General features: G+C 37.1%; 1 protein-coding gene across 12 annotated transcripts in view; it reads left to right on the plus strand.

Annotated features, from left to right (window-relative positions):
- The window catches only part of SYNJ1 (synaptojanin 1), a 70161-nt gene that overhangs the window by 30032 nt on the left and 14295 nt on the right, over positions 1 to 25834 (plus strand). For 4 of the 12 annotated variants that reach the window (XM_054193661.1, XM_054193669.1, XM_054193675.1 and 1 more), the window contains exons 13-26: positions 1444 to 1467; positions 5822 to 6013; positions 6154 to 6238; positions 7435 to 7575; positions 7957 to 8149; positions 9452 to 9610; positions 12465 to 12621; positions 12971 to 13088; positions 13205 to 13420; positions 14260 to 14338; positions 15381 to 15543; positions 18187 to 18393; positions 19375 to 19503; positions 25222 to 25269. In XM_054193661.1, the coding sequence (XP_054049636.1) occupies positions 1444 to 1467; positions 5822 to 6013; positions 6154 to 6238; positions 7435 to 7575; positions 7957 to 8149; positions 9452 to 9610; positions 12465 to 12621; positions 12971 to 13088; positions 13205 to 13420; positions 14260 to 14338; positions 15381 to 15543; positions 18187 to 18393; positions 19375 to 19503; positions 25222 to 25269 (1911 nt within the window). Of the gene's footprint in view, positions 1 to 1443; positions 1468 to 5821; positions 6014 to 6153; positions 6239 to 7434; positions 7576 to 7956; positions 8150 to 9451; positions 9611 to 12464; positions 12622 to 12970; positions 13089 to 13204; positions 13421 to 14259; positions 14339 to 15380; positions 15544 to 18186; positions 18394 to 19374; positions 19504 to 20122; positions 20162 to 25221; positions 25270 to 25834 lie in introns of all 12 variants that reach the window. The other 8 variants (XM_054193667.1, XM_054193671.1, XM_054193707.1 and 5 more) reach the window with 5 other exon arrangements.

The following is a 25834-nucleotide window of genomic DNA, read 5'->3' on the forward strand; positions in this document are numbered from 1 at the left end:
AGTTCTTCAAATCCATTTATAGCAAGTGTTAATCATGACAATTATGTGCTGAATTTGGGGGGGGAAATCCTGATTTATTAAAATACTAGGGCTTTTTATTGTTTGCTAAATGCCTTCCTTAATTGAATCTGTCATGTCAGTGAAGAACTTCTCACCATGGTGTTAAACTAGATAGAAAGCATTTAGTATTTTCTCAAGCTTAAGAATGTTGGTATTTATCTTCATTTTGGTTTCTAAGGTACTGAGTAACAAAAGGGGATTTGGTAATGGAAGAAAATTTAATATAACAGGAGCTATCAGAAGATTCCTGATGAATGATTTTCCATTGCAAAATGTCCTTTTCGTGAGAAGAAGTCTTCCCCAGGAACGTGCGCGCTACAAAAGCTTGTCAGGCTATGGGTGAAATTTTACCTCGAAATCAGAGAGATTTCAATAAGAAACCCTGCTTAGGCAGAGTAGCCATGTGGGACTTGAGTGGTCTGGTTACAGGAAGGTGGTTCACCTAATCAGAACTGGGAGCTCAACCACAGCATCCTGCGTCCCCAAAGAGAGGTGTAGCCTACATGGACCCCAGGACTACAGTTACGTCCCACCCTTCTGCAGGTCTGGTGGGCAGGGCAATAGTAAGTCGGCCGGGTTTAGGGCTGTGTTTAGACTACTCTCCTGGGATATAAAAAAATAGAGGAGCTGATTCTTGGGCAAAGAAGGAACTTAAATTTGAGTCATCTTTAGAAGATCCCAGGCAAGAGTGTCTTAAATGGGGGGTTATTGCCGTTTTTAGGGGTTAATAACATTCTTAATTTTTCTTTTTTTTTTTTCTTCCCCCCTTTCTCCTGGACATTTCTCAAGCTAGAATGAGAAAAATGTGTCAGTGCAAATCTGTAGCACAAGAAAAAAAATTCTTGCCCAATTGTAGTCTTCATCTTCTGGGTATTTATATATTTCCTATGTGGAACCTGAAAGACTTGTTTTCCTCTCATTTCTTTACCACAAGGTTTTGTGTTATTGTAACTTTACGTATCTGAAACCTGCTAAATCGGCCTTGCCTCAAAATTAGTTGAGAGTCGTTTTCATTTCTTCTCACTTTGTCTGTGAATGCAAGCTGTCCTTTCAGTATTTGCAGCTCCTGTCAGCTGAGGATTATTAATCCCTCTTCACTGAACATAACGTCTTTGCAGTGTCTGCTAGGTGGTGAATTAACTAGAGAGATACTTCATCATAAGTAAATCCATTATTAAAGAAGCAAGGAAAGAGAGTTTGTTAATACTGTTGTGGAATGTTTTAGATTTTGCAGCATAAAAGATGTGCTTTAACTGATGCAAATGGTTGTGTGTAATAAATGGTATGTTACAGCATGTTCTCTCACATATTGCTGGAAAATTTTAAAAAACAATTACTTACTTGACTAATTTTTTTCTTGTTTCCTTCTTACTGCATCCATAGTCTCAGAGCAATCGTTACAATCAGGTATAGTATAGTAAATTAAGCTGTAAATATCTGAGCAGCTATTGTTCTTCTCTGGCTTTTTTCTTGTGCCTGTTTGCATAGTATTTGGTTGTGGGCTCACATTTTCCTAGTAGTGTTTGGATCTGGCATTCCCGTGCCCTAAATTTCCTTAATCTAGGAAAAGCTCTGTAATACAAGAAAAGTTAAAATATAAGGGGTGAAAAATGTTGCAGTTGTGCTGGGGTGTGAGTTATGAAAAGAGACAACCAGTTCTTTGGGGTTTATTTTTGCAAATGCTTTATCCTAGCTGTAGAGGAATTTGCTTTTTTTTATCTGGTTTGGGAGCTTCTTTATTTTTATTTTGTCTAAATGTTTTGCTTAGGATAAGAGGTAAAATTCTTCAGCACAATTTGTAACTGCATCTTATTTGCCGTTAGAAGGCTCTACCGGCTTGTGTTCTTGTATGAAACAGACTGATTTTGTGATATCTCCCAGCAAAGGTTAATGTTGTACTGGAATGGTCTGAAATAACGTGCTGGCACTTGTGTTTTGTGGAGCAAAAGCACAGCCAAAACCGCTGAGGTACAGCTACCTCTGCACGTGACACAAAATTAAAGTATTAGAGCATCTATTTAGGTAAAACTCTTGGAGAATCGAAGGCCTGAAGAGGGAACTTTATAGTTAACTCCTAATCTTCTGCTTTGAGACATTGCCGTAATATCTTGACCAATGTCTGTGATGTTGATGCCTAAAATATGAAAGGCTGGCTTTGGAGGATTCAGCAATACTGTGAACATGAAGAAGTGTTACGTAGTAATAAGAATGTGTCAGCATGAGCCAGTTAGAGGAAAATGGCATGAAAGATCTCTTCAGTTTAAGAACCTTCTGAAAACTCTTAGTTATTATCATTGCAAGTTAGTAACCTAAGTGACATAATGCCTTTGAACTTTGTTTTCAAAATTCTCTAATTCTTAGTGGAAATTCTCCTTTTTCTTGTAATTTAAGCTGTAATTTAACATGAAGCTGCTCCATTTGGAGAGATGTGATATATACATATTCCATATTTTTAAAAGGCAGGGCTACGAGTACTTGTCAGCTGTGCAACACTGCATTATCTCCTTGTTCCCAGAAACCATTATTGAAAATAAAATATTCCTAATGCTCCTATGTTCAGATTTCACTATGTGTTGAGAAAATTTAAACGGCTGTTTCTGAGCCATTGCCTTAACAGGATTCATTGTGCTACCTCTTGGAAGCAGGTTCAGTAAAACCAGATCACATGCTTGGTTTCTGCGTGAGAAGAAAAAAGTACATTCTTGATAAGACAAAGGGAGAGGAGGAGGAGGGAAAGAAACAAGGAAGCTCTTAAAAATTGTTCAGATGAGTCTCCCATTTTAAGAGAATAGCAAAACTGTGCACAGTATCCCCTGAAACTGTGTGCTTGGGTAGTAGCCACTGGCCCCACGGACTGAAGATTGACAAGGGATGATCTTTAGAAGAAAGCATTAGGATTTGTTGTTGGCTAGATTGTTGTTGTTCAAATACATCTGAAGTGTTTAAAGCTTTTTATTTTTATCCCCCCCCCCCTTGCAAAACTATTTCATCTGTATTTTTGAGCTTTAAATGTTGGGGTTTTTTCCCTTTACATTCAGCTTAGCTTTGCTTTTGCTATTAGTGTTTTACTGCATATACTTAACTCTTACTGAGTACTTAAATAATGAAATCTGAGTCACAGGTAATATACACATGAAATAACTGCTTCACTGGCATTTTGTCGGTGTTAAAAACTGTTTATTGGAATAAACAGTCACATTGTCACTTACAGTGTTACCACCTGGACTATATCAGCCCAGCCCACAACTGATGAAGAGTCATACATGTCAGCTATTTTTTAACTTCCTGATGTAACATTTCGCTGTGGGTTCCATCTGGATACAAATTCCATATTTTGGAACATATCTACAGTAATTTGGATGATGTAGTAAAATAGTTCAATCAAGTTCAGTTGCACAGAATATCCCACCAAGAATTTTAAGTTAATGTTCCCTTTGTAGAATCAATTTCCAAGTGTCTGCCTGCCTAGTATGAACAGCAGTTACAGTATTTTTGCTGCAAAATAACAGAAAATGTAATGGATTGGATTTTTAACATTGTAGAGTGAGACACAATTTTCTTGAAAAGATAAAAAGCTAGAAATGTGTAGGAAAATAATGTATGTGGGAGGCTCAGGAGCTCGGAAAAACAATTGGCTCATTCAGTATTTTGGAAAACAGGTGAAAATTTCACTTTTAAAAAAATGTATTCTGATTTAGAAAAAAAGTCATTCTACAATTTAGAAAGCTTGCTAGTTTAAAGGTATGAATTTCGTGTTTGAAATAAGCATGTTGTCAGTTCATTTCTAAAGATAGATTCTATCCTAGTAAGATTTTTCCCATTAAGGGTTCATGACACTGTCAGGAGTTAAATAGGCAATAATTCAATTTTACCGCTTTTCTTAACAGCTGCTTCGTAGCAAATATGAATTATTTGGAGTAACTATTTAAAATTAATCTGAAAATTGCTAAATTTGCATAAGAAAGAGAAGGAACTCAAGTGGAGAGAATAAAAGTCCAAACTCTGCTTTTAAACTTGCTCAGAGTACTACGAAGGCTGATCTGTGCAGATCTTCAAAGCTCTCTGTGATGCTATTTTGGGTTCCTCGGGTTCAGCTAATCCTTTGGATGATTTGGGTCCTCGTATGTGTTGTGGCTACAGCATTTCATGGATTGGTTTCTCTTCAGTGGCCAGGTGCTTGGGTAGCTTCTGTCCTTGAATATTGGAGGCTTTTCTGGCATTTGGTGGACTTCTTGAATTGACTGTTATCTAGTGTGTAAATGCGTTCAGAAGTAGACTCAGTATTTGGCTCTCACCTGAAGGTGTAAAGTGTTCTGTTGGCTCCTTGCTCTTTTCTTGGCTTCACTTACCTGGATTATGATAAGGAAAGCACGATCCCAAGCGTGATCTGCTTGTTAGTACCCCTAGGAGACACTGGTCAGTTCATTGTCTTTTATGTGTGATTAGCCCGTGTATGGATATATGACCTGTTCAGCAGTCAAAGTGTTCACAAACAACAGATACAATATATTTTTTTCTTCTATTGTTTCCAGTTTGTTTCAAAACCATGAGGGCTAGAAAATCTCTGATTTTTGTTTTAATTGGGTAGCCAAGATTCTGTAGCAAATTTAAAGGTTGTAAACTTAAAAAGAATAACTAAAAAGACAACAACAGCTCACTAATCATCCTATTTGGGGGATTTGAATTAAAATATTGTGTGAATGAAAATAGCTGACCATTTTGCAAGATAGCACACAGTGAAGGGAAGAATTCTATCTGATACTGTTTATATGATTCTCACAGACCCGTAACCCTGAGAGTATTCAAAATAGGTAAATTAATATCACTTAGATAAAGTACAATGCAAACAATACAGTTTACACCTGATGCAATTTTTATTACGCTGAAATTAAAGAAAAAAAGGAGCGTAATTTATAAAAATATCAGATCTGCTCATTTGCATTAGGAAATACATCTGTGTGAGTATATTATGCAGCTGATTTATGAAGGGGCTTTAAAATCTCTGTAACTCTGGCGTCTGACCACTGAATAATCCTTTTTGTTTATTTGTTACTCACAATGCCCTTTACACATGGGTCATTACTCTCTCTCCTATCTGGCAGATAGAAACAAGACACAGAGGAAGGCTGGCGTTACAGAGAAATGAGTTTAATTGTTTTGAATCGTAGCTTACTTTCCTCACTAAAGCAGAATTTTAGGAATTCAACTGATCTAAAGAATAATTCAGATTTGTGGCTTAGACAGACATACTCTAATACGCTAAAATAATGTACCTTGTCTATTTTAGTAAATGTGGTATATCAGTCATTTTTACACTTCTAGAAATTAACGTATCTGTAAGTTGTTTTTGTAATGGAGATTGAATTTCGTAAATGTAATCTGTGAAAATGAGGTAGATATCTGTGTTGGCAGGTGTGACAAATAAAGGTTTCCATAGAGAATCACAGATAGGGCGAAAGAATGACAGATATTTATAAAACATAGAAATTATGTTTCTTTTATCTGCTATTTATTTTTATATATATTACTTTGAACAAATTACTGCCGTCTTTCATTCAGTCAGTATCCTACCCAGACAAGTAATATATCTGCAAATGTACTTTCCCTCATGAAAAGCTGCATTCATCTTGCTTTCACAGTTTAACTTTCTATATGTCTGTGCATGGATTTGTTGCCGCTATTTTAAGGGAAAGATCTCATTGCCAAGTTTTCTGAAGAAACATGCTATATAAAAATAACGTCTTTTCAAATGTTTTTGCAGCATCTGTAAAAGTGCTAAAGAGTATGTGTGAAAACTTTTATAAGTATGCAAAACCGAAAAAAATTAGAGTCTGCGTTGGGACATGGAACGTCAACGGGGGGAAGCAGTTTCGAAGTATTGCCTTTAGAAATCAGACCCTCACTGACTGGCTTCTAGATGCACCAAAGTTAGCTGGTATTCATGAATTCCAAGGTAAGATTTGTATTCTGTCAATTTTTTCTTGAAAACTCAGATTTTCATAATTAGATCATAAACATTAAAATAGAGATGTGAGGTCTTGGTTCTTAAGTTAATTATAGATGACAAATAGCTTTTTTAATATTTAAATGCAGATCGCAAAAGTAAGCCTGTAGACATATTTGCCATTGGATTTGAAGAAATGGTGGAGTTAAATGCAGGAAACATTGTGAATGCCAGGTAGGTGATACAACCTATACAGTACTGGTTTAGTTGATAATCACGTTTTCTGAGTGAATTTTTTTTTTCTCCTGTTTTGTAATGGTTGGGATTAGTCTGGATTAATTTTTGACTGTATTCCAGTTGTCTCTGGCCGGTTTCTGTGCCAGGATTGCAGGCTTGACTTAGCTTTCCCTAGCAAAGCTGTGATCACTTAGATCATGTCTAATGTAATCTCAAGAATCCAAACCGTCAGTACTTGACCGTATTTTGGATTGCACCTTCAGCAGCCCCTCAACTTTTTCTTTCGTTTAACACTTTAATTTACCTCCAATGCTTGTAGTGTCCTTCAGTGTCTGTCTTCCCACTGCTGGGAAGAGCGAGTCCTGCGAATTTCCTTCCAAAAGCATGTATTGTTGGTATGCCTTTATATAGTGTCTTGTATCAGATTTTGTTCTGTATAAAGCAAGGCTTCCTTCTGTACTGACAGTTTTCACTGTCGTGCCATGTATTACATGTATATATTATTGTGGAGTTTGGATTTTTCAACCCTAGCAAAGCAGGTTATGAAAATATATTTTTACCAGTGGTGGGTGATACCAGTGATGAAATCTTTATGTGTAGTCCTAGGATTGTATTCCCTTTGTCCATTGTTTTGTCTGCCTATTTTGCATATTTTCTGGTGTTTAGCAAGCTTTAACCCATTGGAAAAAGCATCTTCACACTATGTCTAGTTAACGCTGTTTCCAGGTCTGATATTTTTCATTTCTATCCAACGCTAGCTCTGAAAACTGTAGTCTGTTAGGTCTCCAAGGAAGTTTCTTCTTGATCTAAGACCGTGGAGATCTCTGTATTTTCCAATATTGACTGAACTATAGGCTAGGAAGTAACTCCTTAGAAAAATTCTTAGGTTTTGCTCCTCTAGTCTAGCCTGAGAAATACAGGAAAGGTAGCCCTGGGTCCTAACATTGTCTGTGGTGTTGAGAAAAGTGAGGCAGCATTTTATGAGGCTGATTGCAATGATAATGTCATGACAGCCTATAGCTTGTGTCTCTGCTAAAGAGAGGCATTTGAGCCCCATTCACAACTTGGCTTTGGCGTACTACCCCAATGTTTAGTTAAGATTATTGTATGATGTTTATTCAAGCAGATCAACAGTTTAGGTACCTGCTTAATTTAATTTATTTTAAAACTGGCATTTTTAATCTCACTACTAGCACAACCAATCAGAAGCTCTGGGCTGCTGAACTGCAGAAGACTATATCAAGAGATTACAAGTATGTGCTGCTGGCTTCTGAGCAGTTGGTGGGCGTCTGCCTTTTTGTGTTCATCAGGCCCCAGCATGCTCCTTTTATCAGGTCAGTGAACACACAGCTGTGCCCAAGCTGGGTCACCTTCAGTTTGCTTTATATTACAAGCTAACAGAACAAGTGTACTAGGAAGCGTGTGGGGCTCTAAAAGAGCTGTTCCATCTTCTGGGGAACTAGTTGCTTAAATTCTTTTATCTTAGTTTTTAAATGGTTCAGCAGTTGCCAAGAAAGCTTGAAAAGCTGAAGTGTTATGTTGTTACCTGCTGAATAGCTGTTGGCATTTTTTTTAAATATCCCAGTGGCCTTACTGCTGAAAAAACAATGTGAAAATGTTCTTCTACCAACATAATGTCATACTCAGACATAGTTAAAGCTGTTAATTTCTGTGCTATTGTATTTGAAGTTTTAATAGTTGTTTACCTCTTTTAGGGATGTTGCTGTTGATACTGTAAAGACTGGCATGGGAGGAGCCACTGGTAATAAAGGTGCAGTAGCAATTCGGATGTTGTTTCATACATCCAGTCTTTGCTTTGTCTGCAGTCATTTTGCTGCAGGGCAATCACAAGTTAAAGAGAGAAATGAAGACTTCGTAGAAATAGCTCGCAAACTCAGTTTTCCAATGGTAAGCAACAGTGTTCAAATTCCATAATGAATGAGAAGTTAAACCCTTTGAGCTCCAGCAATGTCATTCAAAAGCTCTGTTTATTTTTTTTCCCCTCCCCAGATTCCTGTGGAAATCAAATTTCCTTGGGTTAGAGGCCTCAGAGATAATTAAGTTCCCACAATTTTTATTAAAATAGATGACTGCAGAAATAATAAACCTTTCCAGTGCGATGACTGATAGAGATGATGAAGCGTAAATTCACTTGCATTAGGCATCAAGGATTTAGCATAGGAAAGAGACCATATAGATTCCTGACATGCAGTAGAACTTCTGTAGGCACCAGCATTAATCAACTATGAGAAAAAAATCCATGGGAATCCATGGGAAACAGCACTATTTTCAATACACAGGAACGATTTTAACTTCTTATTTACTCATTTTTGTCAATTGGATTGTAAAGTTCTGTACCATATTCTCAGAAAGGATTATCAAACACCAAGTAAATACTTGATAATTTTATCAGTGCAACAAAATGCTTCCTTGAGACTTAAAGCTGTCTTAAATTTTGTAGTCCAACTGTCATTTGTTTCTATGGCACTGTGCAAGAGTCTGACATCTGATTTTACAGGGTTTTTTAGTTTCTAAATTTGTCCCCATGGTCATGTCTCAGTTTTTCTTGAAAGTACTGTATTCTTATGATGCCCAGAAACAGTTTCCTAAACACCACTGTTTTAATCTCCCAGTGTATCTGCTTTGATTTACTTAAGGGCAATGGAAAAGTCAAAACAAAGGCGAAAGTAAAAGTTCTCACCTAAAACCCTAGGCTTCGTTTAAACTAACAACCCTTCTGTCTCTCCCTAGCATGAAAATTGTATGTAACTGAAAAGTCTTCAATTAAATATGAATAATAAAGCCCTTGATTTGCACTTTTTAAGGATATTGTGCCACAGGATCCCAGGGTAGTGTTTTGTTCTCCTTTGTAAGCTCTTTGTGACACAGGTAGCAGTCATCATCTTAGACTTCTAAAACAGGAGTAGAAAGATGAAGAATTTTAGAATCTAATTCAGAGGATTCATGTTTCTTTAGAAATGCAAACTATGTAAGAAACGTTACTACTTTCATATTCTATATGTGTGAATACCATACAGTTGGCTATGTTGTTCTAACCATCTGAGCACTAAATACTAACATGTATTTCAGTTGTCTTCATCAGCTAGAAATTATGCATATTTTTTAGTTATAAGCTGAACTTCTGCACCTGGAAGTAGTAAATTCGTCACTTGGTTGTTTTTAACTTCATTGCATGCTGCTGTTTTACAGGGAAGGATGCTCTTTTCCCATGACTATATCTTTTGGTGTGGTGACTTTAATTATCGAATAGATATTCCAAACGAGGAGGTTAAGGACCTAATACGACAACAGAACTGGGATGCCCTTATAGCAGGAGACCAACTTATCAATCAGAAAAATTCCGGACAGGTATCTAAAAGTGTCATCACACTTAAGAATACTTTATTTTTCTTTTTGGCTTTAGTAATTTTCTGTGGTGCTTGTAAATCTATATCCTCAGCACGTTTTACTTACCACTTTTTTCCAGGTAGTAGTATGGAAGGATGGGACATAGCAACATTTAGTAACTTAGCAACATTCAGTAACCTATTTGGAGTAACTGACCTGAAGAGGCAGTGATACAAATACAATGACTAGCTGAAGGATTGAGGGTTTTTTTTCTCTCCTGAGAAAAAAAAAAAAAAAAAGAAGCTCTATCATCTTTTTAGAACCTTGTGTTGGAGTTTACTAATTACAATATTTTTCTTTTTATCAGGTGCAACTATTTAAAAATACGTATAGAAGTAGTATAGAAGACCTATGGAAGTAATAGGTCTAATGCTGTTACTGTCAGTCTGTTGGAAAAAGGAATAGTCCAAACGGTAGCATTTTTACTTAAGAAGAAAAAGAGCACGGAATAACAAAATCTGAAGAAAGCTTCAGATTTTAGATTTTTAGGGTTTCTTGGGAGGCAGCATGTAGCCATTAAAGGAATATTTGTAATGAATCAAATTTTGTGTGAAAGTGTGTATTCTTTCTTTCCAGCTTTACGTGGGAATGCTCTGAGTAGCAAAATGAGAGTCAATCCTCTGGTTTTAGTTTTGTCTGCTTGCCGGTACTTTGATCATAAGCAGTGTTTTTTCTGAATTAGAGTTCTCTTCCATTTCTGCTGGTGTCTTGTGCATCAGAACATTTTATTTTTTTTTCTAGCTCAGTTCCTAGAGAAAAAGAGATGTATGTTCAAAAGGGCAGACAGCATGACTGACCAGTAATTTGACCAAAACAAGAGAGGTGTAGGGGACACTTACAACACTTGGGGACACTTACAGCAGTTGCGAAGCTGAAAACTACCAGAATAGAATCATAGAATCATAGAATGGTTTGGGTTGGAAGCGACCTTAAAGATCATCTAGTTCCAACCCCTCTGCCATGGGCAGGGACACCTCCCACTAGACCAGGTCCCTCAAAGCCCCATCCAGCCTGGTCTTGAACACTTCCAGGGATGGGGCAGCCACAGCTTCTCTGGGCAACCTGTTCCAGTGCCTCACCACCCTCACAGGAAAGAATTTCTTCCTGATATCCAATGTAAATCTACACCCTTTCAGTTTAAAACCGTTACCCCTCATCCTGTCACTACGCTCCCTGACAAAGAGTCCCTCCCCATCTTTCCTGTAGGCCCCTTCAGGTACTGGAAGGCTGCTATAAGGTCTCCCTGGAGCCTTCTCTTCTCCAGGCTGAACAGCCCCAGCTCTCTCAGCCTGTCTTCATAGGAGAGGTGCTCCAGCCCTCTGATCATCTTTGTGGCCCTCCTCTGGACCCGTTCCAAGAGGTCCATGTCCTTCTTATGCTGGGGACTCCAGAGCTGGACGCAGTGCTCCAGGTGGGGTCTCACCAGAGTGGACTAGAGAGGTAGAATCACCTCCCTCAACCTTCTGGCCATGCTTCTTTTGATACAGCCCAGGATGCGGTTGGCTTTCTGGGCTGCACGTGGGCATTGCTGGCAATGCAATATGAAAAAAACTCAAAGTAGTTTCCTGGCTGAGGAGAAGAAGGGGTGGTATTGCACTGTTGGGGTAATATTCCATTATTTGGAAGTGGCTGGCTGGGCAGCAGGGGGTATCAGCTGGCTAACCAAGGGTAGCTCCACAGTTGTTGCATGTGGCTATTAACTGATATATCTGCTGTCCAGGAAAGGTGTTTACATAGCAACTTTCCTTGTAAAAGTGGGTTAAGAAATAATTATTGAAGGCAAATAAATTAATTGTCTCAGAAGTTGCGGATCTTCTGACATTCTGACATTGATCTTCTGACATTGATTTTTTTTAAATTGACTGGATTTCAATTTATATTTCCAACAAGAAAAGCAGGCTAACCTGTGATTGATGCAGACTTGACTGTAAGATATAAGTTACATTTATATTTTACAGATCTCTGATGTGAAGTAAAACTGCCCATATGAGATTAAACTCAAGACTGGAGCTGGTTAAGTTAACTAAAGGGTTTTAGCTTATGTCTAATTTAAACATCTAATTTAAAAACTTAAGGAGTGAGCAAATCTCCTGGCCTTCTAGGGTGTTCTGTCAGCTGGCTGTATCTGTTTATATTGCAAAGTACCTAACGGATTTTTCATTCGTTTAAATTGACTCTGTATCTCTAAATACCATATGTACTCTTGGCAGATAATTTCACATAATATCTCTTTTTATTCTGTTTTCCTATTTGCTTGAGAAAAAATGGTGATGTTATGCCTCTAATCTTTCAGTTCATATTGAATGTATTAAGTACTCTTTATTTTTCTTCTCCACACACCCTCCCCCACCCCCTTAACTCCTATTTATTGGTGGGGCATCTTGTGTCAATTTGGGGGAATGCTGTGCATGTTCAGATAGGTACCTAAAATATAAACCGTATTTCCCAACTTTTGCTGACACATGAGCAACTAACCAACTAATTGAAGTGCCGTGGACATCATCTGTGTTCTGGATGACCTCAAGTTTTGAATGACACTGGAAGAACAGTAAGTTGCTCATGAGCCTGGGTCTAAAGATATATATGTTGACATACTTCTGTTTAACGCTGATCTGTCTGGGTCATTTTTAGTCTTAGGGGCAAATGCAGAATGTTTTCAGCGGATAAAATTTGGAGAAGGACTCATTGTCAAATGACTTTTTTTTTTCCTGAGATGTGTTTTCACTGTTAGAAAAGAGAATTCTGATTAGTTTCAAGCTGTTTCCCATCTGTTTCTGTCTTCTGGCATGACACGTAACTGCTTTGTTTCTTACAGATTTTTAGGGGATTTTTGGAAGGGAAAATAAATTTTGCTCCTACATACAAATATGATCTGTTTTCTGATGACTATGACACCAGTGAAAAATGTCGCACACCGGCATGGACAGATCGTGTTCTTTGGAGAAGAAGAAAATGGCCTTTTGACCGATCAGGTTTGAGTGCTTCCTTAAATTGTTTAAAATATTACTTTAACTGGCTTGTAGAATCCATTGAGTGACATTTACAGTGCCAGTGATTCTGAGCTTCTGTCCCTGACTTTGTGTGAGACAGAAAGCTTATAATAGCATCTGCAATAAATACAGTGATGCTGAACAGGATCAAGAATCAGATACCAGTTACTGATATTTCAGTAGTTCAAAAGGAATTTCTGTTGGTTTTTTTTTCTGTAAAACACTAGGTTTTGGGTTACTTTTTCTCTTTTTACAAATAGCTTGGTTTTTAAAGCATATTCTTGCAATCACTGTGGTTTTCCTCTTTTCTTTTCCTTAATACTGAATGTAGCTGAAGACTTGGATCTTCTGAACGCTAGTTTTCACGATGACAGTAATGTCCCTTATACATGGAATCCTGGTACTTTGTTGCACTACGGAAGAGCAGAGCTGAAAACATCTGATCATAGGTTTCAGTTTTATTTTATACATTACTTCCTGATAATGGAAGATTTAATATTCATGCTATATATTTTGTTGCTCAGATACTTTGCTTACAGGTTTTTCTCGTGTATTTTTTTCCAAGGCCTGTGGTTGCATTGATTGACATCGACATATTTGAAATTGAAGCAGAAGAGAGACAAAAAGTTTATAAGGAGGTGATTGCAATGCAAGGACCGCCTGATGGTACTGTAATGGTCTCCATCAGAAGTTCTTCAGCAGAAGAAAACTATTTTGATGATAACTTGATTGATGATCTTCTTCAAAAATTTGCAAGCTATGGTGAAGTCATACTTATAAGGTTAAAAAGAATTTTTACTTTTAATCTCTATTCCTCTTCATTTTTCCCACCTATTTCCTGAATATGGTTACTTTCTTAGCAGGCATTTCAGTTACGATCTGCTTCATTTTTAACATTTAGATTTCATCTTTAATGTCTTTACAGTTGAAAATTAGTTTTACATACCTGTTTGTGTCTCAGTTTTCAGACTTAATTTTTCCAGATACTCTTTATTTTTGAGATAGAGTATCATACTGACTTTGTCAGAAATCAGTCAGATTTAAAATTTGTTATTTATGCAATTTTATACAAATTTTGTATTCTAAAATTAGGTTGGTAGTTTTAAATGAACTGATGATGAGAGGATCCCTGAGACTGTTGCATTTTCACCAAGCTGTTAATTGAACTATAAGTGTTGTGGTATTTCACTTGGCATTTTTGTTTGGGTTTTTTTTTGGTTTGGTTTTCGTTTGTTTTTTTTTTTTTTTTTTTTTTTAGAAGACTAGGAGCATAGTCCCAAGTCCATAGTGTGATGTAACATGGAACACCTAAGACAAATATATAACCTGTAGCCACACAATTACTATTGAATGTATGTAACTGTAGTCACGTAATTTTTAAGAGGACAGTGCTTTTGCTGTGTGGTATTTACCTTGTTCTATTTTGCTTTTTTTTTTTTGTTTTTTTTTTTTCTTGCAATGATTCAGTTAAAGCTTATTAGCCAATTATATATGTTTTAATGAATTTAAAATAATTCTTCTCCATCAGGTGAAACATTGAAAAACCTTTAAGATAAGAGGCTTTAAAAGTTAGTAGGGAGGATAAAGTATTTTAATTATTGTTTCCAATGGACTTTGCAGGTTCGTGGAAGACAAGATGTGGGTAACATTTTTGGAAGGAAGCTCTGCTTTGAATGTTATGAATTTGAATGGCACTGAGGTAATGTAAAAATTACTGAACGTTTGTATAGCAAGAGAAAATCCAACTTTTTAAAGAATACTTGGGTGGGTTGGGTTTTTTGTTTGTTTCTTTGTTTTTAATTCTTAAAAGTTTTTCATGTTGAGTACTAGACTGTTGCATCTAGTCTTTTTTCTTTTTTCTTTTTTTTTAAATTTCGATAACTACATAGCATTATGCTGAGTTTCAAAAGCCAGCTGAGAGAAGTACCAAACAATTTATTTTCATGAGGAGGACTCTTAGAGACATGAAGATCCCATATTGAGGGGCGTCTTCATCAAATCAGGGATTTAAAATTTTTAAAAATTATTTAAAATGCAGAGCTTTTACCTTGAGTTTGTAGTATGAAAGAGTTTATCATATTTATAGCCTGTAGTTATTTAAAAATTAGCACTCCCGTACTGCAATCACATAAAAACATCAAAAATTCATCTCTCTCTGACTTCTGTAGGGCCAGTATTTAATCTTTGTAAAAGTTTTAATTTTCATGTTCAAATTTTTACTGATCTATGTTCCTGTTAAGACTTGGATTCTGTAATGTGATGTTTGCAGATGGATCCTTGCATCTGCTGAGAGTTTCACTGACAGTCCATGCAGGGTAGGGGCTCAGTGTCATGTGTCACTTTGCAGAATGAAGGCCTGCTGTTTTATTAGTATCTAAAAAATGACTTTACTAAGTCATTTATTAAGTCTTTCTCTTGACGAAGAGTAGTTTTTCTGTTGGAATAAAGAAACCAGAAGCTTTCCTATTAACTGAAAAGGAAAAGCTTATGAGACAAATTGTTAGTTTTTCTTTAGAAAAATATTAAATACTTGTAATTAACAGTTTAAACTACGTATATGTACTTAATTATCAAAATGAAGTGAAAACCGTAATTATTTTCCTTCTGTGTCACTGTCGTTGTTTAGTCCCAGGAATTCTGAAAACCTTATTTGTGATACTTTCAGTAATACTTTTTTCTTTTTAAATCTCGAGTGCTGAATTTTAATGTTCTGTTTTGTGCATACCTTTTTGGCAATTCAGATATTAGGAAGGATTATAAACATAAGCTTGAAAAATCCAGATTGGATCAGAAGTTTGGAAGATGAAATGAATCTAGAGAAGATTAATATTGGGCTGCCTTCATCAACAAGCTCCACTTTGCTTTGTGAAGATGCTGAGGTTACTGCAGACTACGATATGGAAGGTTTGTTGAAATAACGTATTCCTCATTTTGAAATGAGTCCTAAATAATGCAGTTAATTTAATGCATATATCAATATTTTAACTTAACAAGTTTATCTAAAACAGATAAGTTAGAAATCCTTTTATTTCCAGCAGTATCTTGACAACTTGTTGGGCAGTGTCGGTTTGCACTCTGTCTCTAGGTTTTACTAATTTCCTGGCACTCTCTTTATTCCTCTCACTTTTACCCTGTGACCTGCCTTCTCAGGGTCACTTAATTCAGGCAGCTTTTACTGTTCACGCTACAAGCAGGATATACACAACTTCAGAGTGCAAAACAATTATTTTTTTCCCAATAGTTTAAGAGGACTAATGAGCTCCCATGCTAAGCATTGATATGCGTACCACCCCCAAGAAGACACCTGGTGAGCCTTTGACAGGCAGGCACGTATGAGTCAGGCAAGGAAACCTTCAGCCTCTGTTGCTGCTTGGAACAGGCTGATCTTCGGCATTGATGAGTTGCTGTTTCCCGGTTCCCTGGTGTCATGGTTTAAGCCCAGCCGGCAGCTAAGCACCACGCAGCTGCTCACTCATGCCCCCCGCAGCGGGATTAGGAAGAGAATTGGAAGAGTAAAAGTGAGAAAACTTGTGGGGTGAGATAAAGAGAGTTTAATAAGTAAAGCAAAAACTGCTTGCACAAGCAAAGCAAACCAAAGAATTCATTCACTGCTTCCCATGGGCAGGCAGGTGTTCAGCCATCTCCAGGAAAGCAGGGCTCCATCATGCGTAATGGTTACTTGAGAAGACAAAACGCCATCACTCCAAATGTGTGTCCTCCACTTCCTTCTTCTTCCCCTAGTTTTATATTCCTGAGCATGACGTCATATGGCACGGAATATCCCTTTGCTCAGTTGGGGTCAGGTGTCCCGGCTGTGTCTCCTCCCAGCTTCTTGTGCCCGCCCCAGTCCACTCGCTGGTGGGGCGGTGTGGGAGCAGAAAAGGCCTTGACTCTGTGTGAGCACTGCTCAGCGGTAACTAACACATCCATGTATTATCAACGCTGTTTTCAGCAGAAACCCAAAACATAGCCCCATGCCTGCTACTATGAAGAAAATTAACTATCCCAGACAAAACCAGCACACCTGGGTTTTGTCAGTTTTGGTTTTTCCCTTAAGTGTTTTTATATCTTTTCATGTCATACTTTTCTAGCAGAATCCTCAAGTTGCTAAATATCACTGTTGCAGTAATTGTGCCTCTGCATTTTTGCTTTTCTTTACTTGAATATTTCTAATCTGTGTACTTTGTCACGGCTTATTTTTTAATCTAGTAATTAACTTTTATGAAAGGTGCGCTCCATTCTCTTTTACATTAAAATATGTTCTTCTTATCGTTGGCAAGTAAACCAGCTGTTTTTTGAACAGCAGCAAAAAAAACCAACCACACCTTACCTGCTGACACTTCCTGGGTGTATTGCATTTCCATATGTATTTTACAAGGTTGGGTTTTTATCATTTCTTGAACAGATGTACTTTCTAGATGTAGTCATTGTGTCTATATTGATTTATTCGAAGTTTGAGTAGCTCATTTGCTTTGAATTTCTGTCCAAGCTCCTTAGTGGCAAACATTACGTTGCAAAAGTTTCAAGAAAAGAGATGGCAGCTATGTTTACTGGAAGGAGTAGACTAAGGGGTTTTTTGTACAGGTATTTCATAAAGGAAGATACATTTTGGTAAGGGTACAGATATGGGAAACCTTTATGAAAAGTTGGAATTTGCGTTAGTCTGGGTGTCGTATGGTGCTTCATCTGTTTTCCAGTGCAGGTAGAAAACGGAACTTTAACAGTTTAGACACCTGTATGATTGGTTGTTTTTATTAATAGTCCTACATGAAATGGTATGATTCCCTTAAAATGTGACATCTCAAATCTCTTAAATTGAGAGCTAATGTCTAATTAGCAGCCTGGTTACTCTGTTACTGCTGAGCAGCGCAAAGTTGAAGCTGGAGCTTCTGTAGAACATTGTCTGTGGTTCACGTACCTCAAGAGAGAGAAGACTTGAAGTTATGGAACAAAGGATTACTATGGTCTTACTCTGGAGTGTGATGGAATAATTGTCTATTTAGGCATTTTGAATATAAACATAAAAATATTCTATATTGACTGTTTACTTTTCAAAGGCACGTCCATGTTGAACCTTTTATTTTAAAGATCCTTAGACCTTTTCAAACAGAAGGCATTATAAATAGCAGATATCTTGAAATCCCCTGCCCAGCCCTCTGCAGAATGATAAGTGAAGCTTGCCATCTATTGCAAACCAGGGAAATAATTTTTGCAAAGGTCTTCTTTGTAAGAGCTAATTGTTTCTTAGATTAAGCAACGTAGCAGTTGCCACACTATTATAATTACCTGTAATATTTATCTGTAATATATATTGTGCATCTGGAGTATTTCCAACCAGCTGGAATACATATGCATTCTTCATGGGTGATTTTATGATTTAAGGATCATACTTTTGTTGTTGAGCTAATTCCTTGGAACTTGAGGGCTTTTTGCAGAAAATCCCATGCCCAGAATCAGTTTATCATTTTCCCACTTTTAAAAATAAGTATCTATTGTTCTCTTTATTTTACATGCTTTTTCTTTTTTGGGGTGGGGTTTGTTATTTAGGAGACATTGATGACTATAGTGCTGAAGTAGAAGAAATCCTTCCTCAGCATCTACAGCCCACTTCAAGCTCTGGTCTTGGAACCTCCCCAAGCTCTTCACCGCGTTCCAGTCCCTGTCAATCCCCTACGCTGTCAGATGGACCTACGCTCCCGGTGAGACCAAGCCGAGCACCCACAAAAACTCCCGGACCACCAGTTTCCACACACGGTGTGTATTATATAGCTCGACTGCCTCTATTACTACTGTACAATCTGGCAGCTGTATGGCCCGGTGGTAGAATACTACCTTGTAGATTATTTTTAATAGAGCTTTTAGATTAATATAAAAGGCTATTCTTGTAATTATCTTAGCACTTTACGCGTAAGTGGCCTTGGGTAAATCACCTCATCCTTTGTGTCTCAGTTTTCCTAATAGGCAGTGGAAGCGCTTTGTTTCCTGAGTCTTATTTAGTACACTGTCCACTGATCTACGCCACTGCAAACTACATAACTTGCTGTAGTTTTTTAGTGCTTCATCATGAAAGAGACATCTCAAAGTTATGTGATTAATAGGATAAGTTGATTTGTTTGAAACCTTTGTTCAAGAATTCTGTTGCAATGTGTCAGTATAATCCTAGTTCACTTTAGTCATACTCTTCAAATACAGCCCATCTCAGTTAATGCTCCTGTCAGCTGCAATATGTAAATTGTAATCAGCAGATTTGTAGATTGGGTGTATAATATGAAAGCTTCTGTTTAAACACAACTTTATTTTAGTGACAAAGTGGACATTTAGAATTACAGTGTTTGGAATGGCTTCTAGAACAGTTTATTCCAATGTAATTTAGAGTAACTTTACAAAGACTGCTAAAATGCCTCCAGGATTTGCCTTGTAACGTTTCTTTCCAGAGCACTTAGTTCGCAGACTAGTGTCAAAATCAGCATTTGGAACTCTGCAATTTTTAAGAATGTTTAGGATTCCATGAAAAGCATATACTGATTAAAGCATATGAGACAAAAGTCTTGGTTTAGGAAATCTGCTTGTTTTCACCGTTGGTTTATTCCTCTCTCAAAACCTTTTATATCATTGTTTCCAGGGCTGGGGACTGACTGTCCTCTCTGTGAAAATAACTTGCTATTAGAAAAGCTTTATTGTGATTAGAATGTATAAGTGATTAATTTTTGCATTGTTTTCTGTCACATTCTCCAGGTGAATTTCAGCTTGGTACCCAGCAGAAAGAGTCTTCTCAGAGCTTGGAGCCTAAGCGTCCTCCGCCACCTCGCCCCGTTGCTCCTCCTGCACGCCCTGCTCCACCGCAGAGGCCACCTCCACCATCAGGTAATGCGGTGATGTATATCAGGAGGTCAGAAATATTTTGTTTCAAGTCTGTGAGATGAGCTTTGAAGTTCCACGCCCAAACTACGTATTATATTGTTGGTTTGGGGCTCAATGGAACATACCGGTTTTTCACTAAAATGTTTAGTTGGTACATTTAATAGCAATACCAGCATGGGAAATAACAGCATTTTCCAGTACCATTTAAATATTATTGGCTTTGCTTAGTGAGTAAGTTTTAAAATTTTTATAAACTTATTTTCACAGTTTAAAAATGTGGAGTTCCTACAGCAGCGTTTACTCCACATTTTCATTTTTATAACATCTTCATTTTTTAAACAAAAGATAAATAATCGTGTGCATTCATTGATTTATATTGCTTTAATTTTGGCATCAGTATGTATGCATTTTATCATGTCTGAGCTTTTAATGTAGAGTTCATCTGGATCATCTGAAAATATAAACAATTGAGCACTAAGAAACTGGATGTTCAGAAGCATATGGGCAACACAGTTACTAACAAACTGACCCTTGTCATTTTTAACTTTCTCATTCTTTTTCTTCCCTCTTACTGTACTGATATTTTTCATTATTGCTGCATTCATTTCTTAAATACTGTAAGGCGGTAGGAGTCCTGCACCTGCTAGAAAAGAATTTGGAGGTAATGATTTTAATTGTTTTCGATATGACTACATAGCAAAACTACTATGGTGGTCTGTTGTGACAGTACTTAATATGATTATGTCCAAAGGTATAAAAATCCGTAATTCTTAAAGATCAATGTAATTCTTTTCTCAGGGTTTGTATCCTCTTCTGAATTACATTTGACTTCTTAGTGAAAAAATATTTCTCCAGAAGTTTGTACATTATAGTCAGATAGATTAAAATTGTTCCAGGTTTTTATTACTTTGTGCTGGTCAAAATACACCCAGCTAATTTTTCTGTGAAAGTGGAATTTTGTCTTTAGTTGTGAAAAGGCTAGCTTTTTTCTCTCAGTCCATGACAAAGAGCATTGAAAAATGGGTTGTGATTGTAGCTACTTGCAGTGATTATCCATTAATTAATTGTTCAAGTTGAAACTACTGCTGGTCTTGGCCCAGTTTCCCCCAAACGATCACCACTTAACAGAGAGCTCCAAATCACTGAGCTGTATTAGTCTCATAGCTGAACACTAACATATGGATAGTTTATTTTCTGTTTCCAAGTCTGAAATGTGCTCCTAAGTCCTTCCTAGGGACACAAAACATCCTCCATAGTTCTTGGAACTGGCACATAATTCAGAAACATAAACTTAGCAAAAGAATTTACTCAGTTACTTTGAAGGCACTCGGGAGCTACAGGTCTTTACAAAATAGCAAAATCCTGAAATAATTCTCCCCTAATTCCTTCCCTTTTGATAATGCTGACGGCCTTATCAACCCTTAAGGCTAGTTCTGTTTTTTTCCAGCTTGACCTGCTTTTGCAGATATTACAGTATATATTGCATATAATGACTCACGTGTTCTCAAAAGTGCTTCTTCTTGAAACTAATCTTTGTCCTTCTTTGTCACACACTTCATAGCTGAGCTGTCCTGCTTGGATTTAAATCAGCTCATTAATACATGGGATAGAGTGAGAACAGTTAGTGGCTGTGAAATACTTTATTAATGGCTTTTCAGACACTGCCACTAGGTAGGAAAGAGCGTTTTTTGAGAAAATAATTCAAAAGTTTTGAGCAATCTCAGAAAATAAGTAGACTATTTTACGTAGTATATAAATATCGGCTAACTACTTCTGATGTCGCGCAGAGATGTGCATGGCTCTTAGATGCCGTTGAGGGGAGGAGGTTGTACCAAAGGCACAATATTTCCAATTAGTTAAAATGCTTAAGTTTTAGAAAATAGACAGTTTATACATAACGCACAACATATGTGGGATTTAATTCATTGTACTGCTTCAATCCTATATAGTTTTATGTGCACTGACACAATCCTGTTTGCCTAGTTTGTCTCAATTGTGCAAAGACCAGCCTTCTTTTTTTTGCCCTCTTTCCCAGCATAGCTTGCCATGGAGAATTGTAGTTGCATAAAAAGCAAGTTTTATGCAATCTTTTAAAAGAGATTGTAGTACATTTTTTTCATATGTTATTCTGACCCAAAGCTCATCCTGCTTTTTTCTCTCCTCTTCATTTTCCACTCATGGCGTCCGTTTATAAGGCATAATGCTTTGCTTTTCAGCGGTACCTGAGCTCAGCCCTGAGCAAGCTGGCACAGGACTGGAAGCAGTATAAATGTCACAGTGTGTCACTATGCTTGGGAAAATGGCATCTGTTTCTCTTACCTAGAATGAAGGCTCCTAAAGCACAGTGCAAATACCTCTGTGTCCTGTAGAAGCATATTAAACTTTGTTTTTAGACTTCTGTAGCACATGCAAAGTGACATTCGGTCATGTTAAAATGTTGTGCGTTTTAAATGTTACTTTCTTCTTCTTCCCCATGCGTCTTAACCTTTTTTTCTGGGTGCTTCACTCCCTTCAGTGCCCATAACATTTCTTCTAATGGCTCAGTATGCTTTGAAGATGGAAGCAGGATTTGGGCACCTAAGTTTGCTTTAGAGTTTGGTCATATTTTACATCAGAAGTAACTCACAATTCAAGGAAACAGGAGGTTGCAAAGTTTCCTTGTTTTCGCCTGCTAATACGAAAGATTTCCACTGAGGATTTTATAAGCTCTCAATTGTTTAAAGTTAAAAATGAAAACGTTGCACTCTGTTTAAAGATTATTTTTTTTTTAATACACTACAGAATAAATTCTTACACAACATTAAAAATTATAAACGCTACTAATTGTCAGTTACTTGCAGTTAAAAAATAATGTTTGTTTTCTTTTGTTTTTTTCTCCTTCAGTAATATTAGTCAGACTTTTCCTGATTGATGCAGGAAAGGCTGATAGTTGTCTTTTATCATTGGTTTAAACTGTTAAAATGGCGTTAAGATTGAGAGAATGCACAATATTTTCAGTATATGCAATAATTTGGGTAAAATGCACTAAATGAAATGTGATTATCCTCCAAATAAATAAAGTAAACCTAGAAAATACAGTAATAAAGTTGAAATTAAAAGAAATGCAAGCATGTTAAGCTATGGAAATACATGCACCCAAGCAGCAAGCACTTATTAGTGTATGCTAATATTTATTGTCAAACATTAAACTTAGCCTTGCAAGGGCCATTCAACATCTTTGGAGCTTTTGCAGGACGGAGTTCAGGTTGTTTGGGTGCTTTAGGATATGGCAGTCATTTCGAAAAAGCTTTTGTTATTGGTTGTGTTGGGTTTTTTTTTTCCTAATATGGGGAAGAGCACCTTTTTTTCTTTTCTTGCTGAAGAAAGAATGTTCAGTAATAGATGAAACAAGAAGCCTGAATGCTAAAACAGTAAATGCATTGTTCAAATGGCAAATGGCCTAGATTTTATATATATATGTGTGTGTATACACACACACACACGTGCGCATATATGCACATTTTACTTTATGAGAGGTTGGGGTTGCTTTATTTTCCCCTTAAGCTAATGTGTCAATGTAATCTTTGCAAAACATGCAGTTCTGTCTAAAAGATGTCACGGGATAAGTTACAGGTTGTTTCTGTATAAATCCAACCCCTTTCCTTAAAATACTATTTAAAACAAGTATGTGATATCTTTACTTACAAAATACTGTCTCAAACTGAAATAGAGATTTCAAGCTATATACAGATTACAGTAACAGTTTAAAATGATACTCAAAAATGTGTTTCAGGTTCAGATGTACATTTTTCACTGTCCTTAAGATTAAAATCTTCCTATAATGCCAATTGTAATAGCATTATCACAGCATCATGATTTTGTTTCATCACTGTTGAAGAGTATTGTTAGTAAGTAGAGTTTGGGGGATTTGACCTTTATGCCTTTTCCCATATAATGAAAACTTTTAAATTTGCAAAACCTTTTTAAATCCCGTACAGAAGTCTTCCTCTGTATGGTGCACCAACACAGGAACATGTCTATGTGCCGTGGGCCAAGAGGTTTTCTGCCTTCCTTCTCCTGAAAGGAGTTGACTTGATTAATAATCTTGCAAAAAAACCCATTTACTTAAAAAGAGCATCCTGAAAATACCTATTCAAAGTATGGGCTGAGTTGAGCTTTGGGAGGAGAAAGTGCAGGAGGTCTGAGAAATGAACAGGCTAGTTCCCTGCTCCTCGAGGGGTTTTATTGTGTCTATTTCCATTAATACGTTGAGACAAACAGCTTTATGTCTCTGTAACCACAGAGGGTTCAGAGGAGTGTCCTGTACTCTATTGGGCTGCTCTCCACCTCTGTTTTCCACCAGTTAGCAGGTAGGCCTCTCATAGCTAGGAGTTACCACTTTCTTTTCTCCCCCAGGGTTCCTCTGGGTTGCATGGGTGAAGGGCAGAGCTAGTACCTGAAAGCAATGAAACGTTCTCAGGCAGTGCTTTCCTCCTGTGCCTCCTCCTCACAAACGCTCTCTGTTCATCCCTCCTCAGTGCTGCTTCTCTCGTGGAGAAGTTCACTGTCAGAAACTTTTGCAATGGAAGTCTAAGGTTAATTGGCAGAGCCTGGAACTCACCCAGAATATGACATATGCCAGTATTTAACATCTTTGAACCAGATGTTCAGCCAAACCAGAGATTTGACATCTCTGGAGACAACCACATACCAGCCTCATGTGCAACCTTCACTCTTCCTACTCTGAGTGACACCTCCACCCATATCTGACAAAATTCACAGCACTCTTTCCAGATCATAGAGAGCTCCTGAGCAGATACCACACACTGGCACATGATGAGAAAGCATGAGGCTGTGTCATCGCTAAGGCAAAAGTTGCTTTTAAGGTAGGCTTCTTGAACGCTGGCTCCCTTTCCTTCCTCTATACTTGAGCCACTCCAGAGTTGCCAGATATTTCTGTTACTTATTCCTATGCGCATGCCTTAAGGATTTCTCCTTGCATACCGTCTAGTGCTATCTATGTCCTGCCATGTTTTTACCATACAATTTTATGGACCCAGCATATGCTTGATCACCTTGCAGAAATAAAATAATTCAGCATGGTTATGCATGATTGAAAATCTTCTTTCTCTCAATCTGAACTGTAACACCTACTACGCGCCAGTTCATACAGCATTCCCAAGTACAGAGTGCTGCTTGGAGATAACTTAATGATACAATTCTGTAGGATACAATACATTATATAAATTGGGAAATGTTTTTATTCCATAAACTTGTTTATTTACATGTAGTCTTGGCAGAAACATACTACATAGTATTCTCCTGAGTTACAGGAAGCAGACTTAATGTTGCAGGGTATAATTGATGTACATTTTCAAGTGTTTGAGTATAGATATGCGCTCTGCTTTAGAAGAGTTTCAAGACGGACTTTTAATATCATTCTGAATTTTTAAAAGTTTGTGGAGAGTGAATACTGAAGAAATGAAATTCTCTTTCAACTGTCATGTAAAATTGAAATAATAGTATGTTTCTAAACATGATCATGCTTGCTGATCTCTAATTTGTATCAGTCTGGTTTCCCCATGCTGCTGCAAACAGTTATCTCCTACAAGTAACTACAATCTAGCTAGGCCATTTTTAAATTATGTAAAGCTGTCTTGTGGCAGTGTTCTTGCTGGTTTTACTTTCTCAATCTACTGCTTTTCTTATGCAATGTACAGCTTCTCTTCTTTCTCTGAAAAGGTCTTGGAGCTCCTCCCAGTCCTGGGGTAGCTAGGAGAGAAGTAGAAGGTAACATAACAATTTTTGTATTCTAGAAATGGATTTCTAATTTAATACCTGAGTAATACTATTGCCCTTGTGATACTAAAGGTGGTTTCATGGAGGTATTTATTGTGTAGGAACTTTTTTCTTTTATTTAACATAGTTTTCAGACAGGCAAGCTGCTTGCTGCTTTTCACTGATAGTGTGAATTGTTATAGAAGGCAGTCTTCATTTATGAAAAACTAAGTGAAATCTTAGACTGCACTAATCAAGAAGAATACTTTGAAGACTGAATCTCACAGGAAGCTGTAACTGACTGATTGCTAGAGTAAATACTATTCCTGTAACTAAATCAGGAATCTAGGAAGCCTACTTTTTCTATAAAGAACTACATATGTTCATATAATTCAGGGAAATTTGCATTTAAATAATTTAGCCTAGAATTTAATATTTTTGTCACTTCCTGAAGAGATGTATGTACAAAATACAGTGTATGTATTTTCATGCTGGTGCCTAAATGTATGTGACATACATTTATGAGAAGCATCTCTCTTGCATTATTCTAGTTGGAGTATGTGCGTATAGCTCTGAA

Source organism: Rissa tridactyla, chromosome 1, assembly GCF_028500815.1.
Source record: "Rissa tridactyla isolate bRisTri1 chromosome 1, bRisTri1.patW.cur.20221130, whole genome shotgun sequence".
In the NCBI taxonomy this organism is placed as follows: domain Eukaryota; kingdom Metazoa; phylum Chordata; class Aves; order Charadriiformes; family Laridae; genus Rissa; species Rissa tridactyla.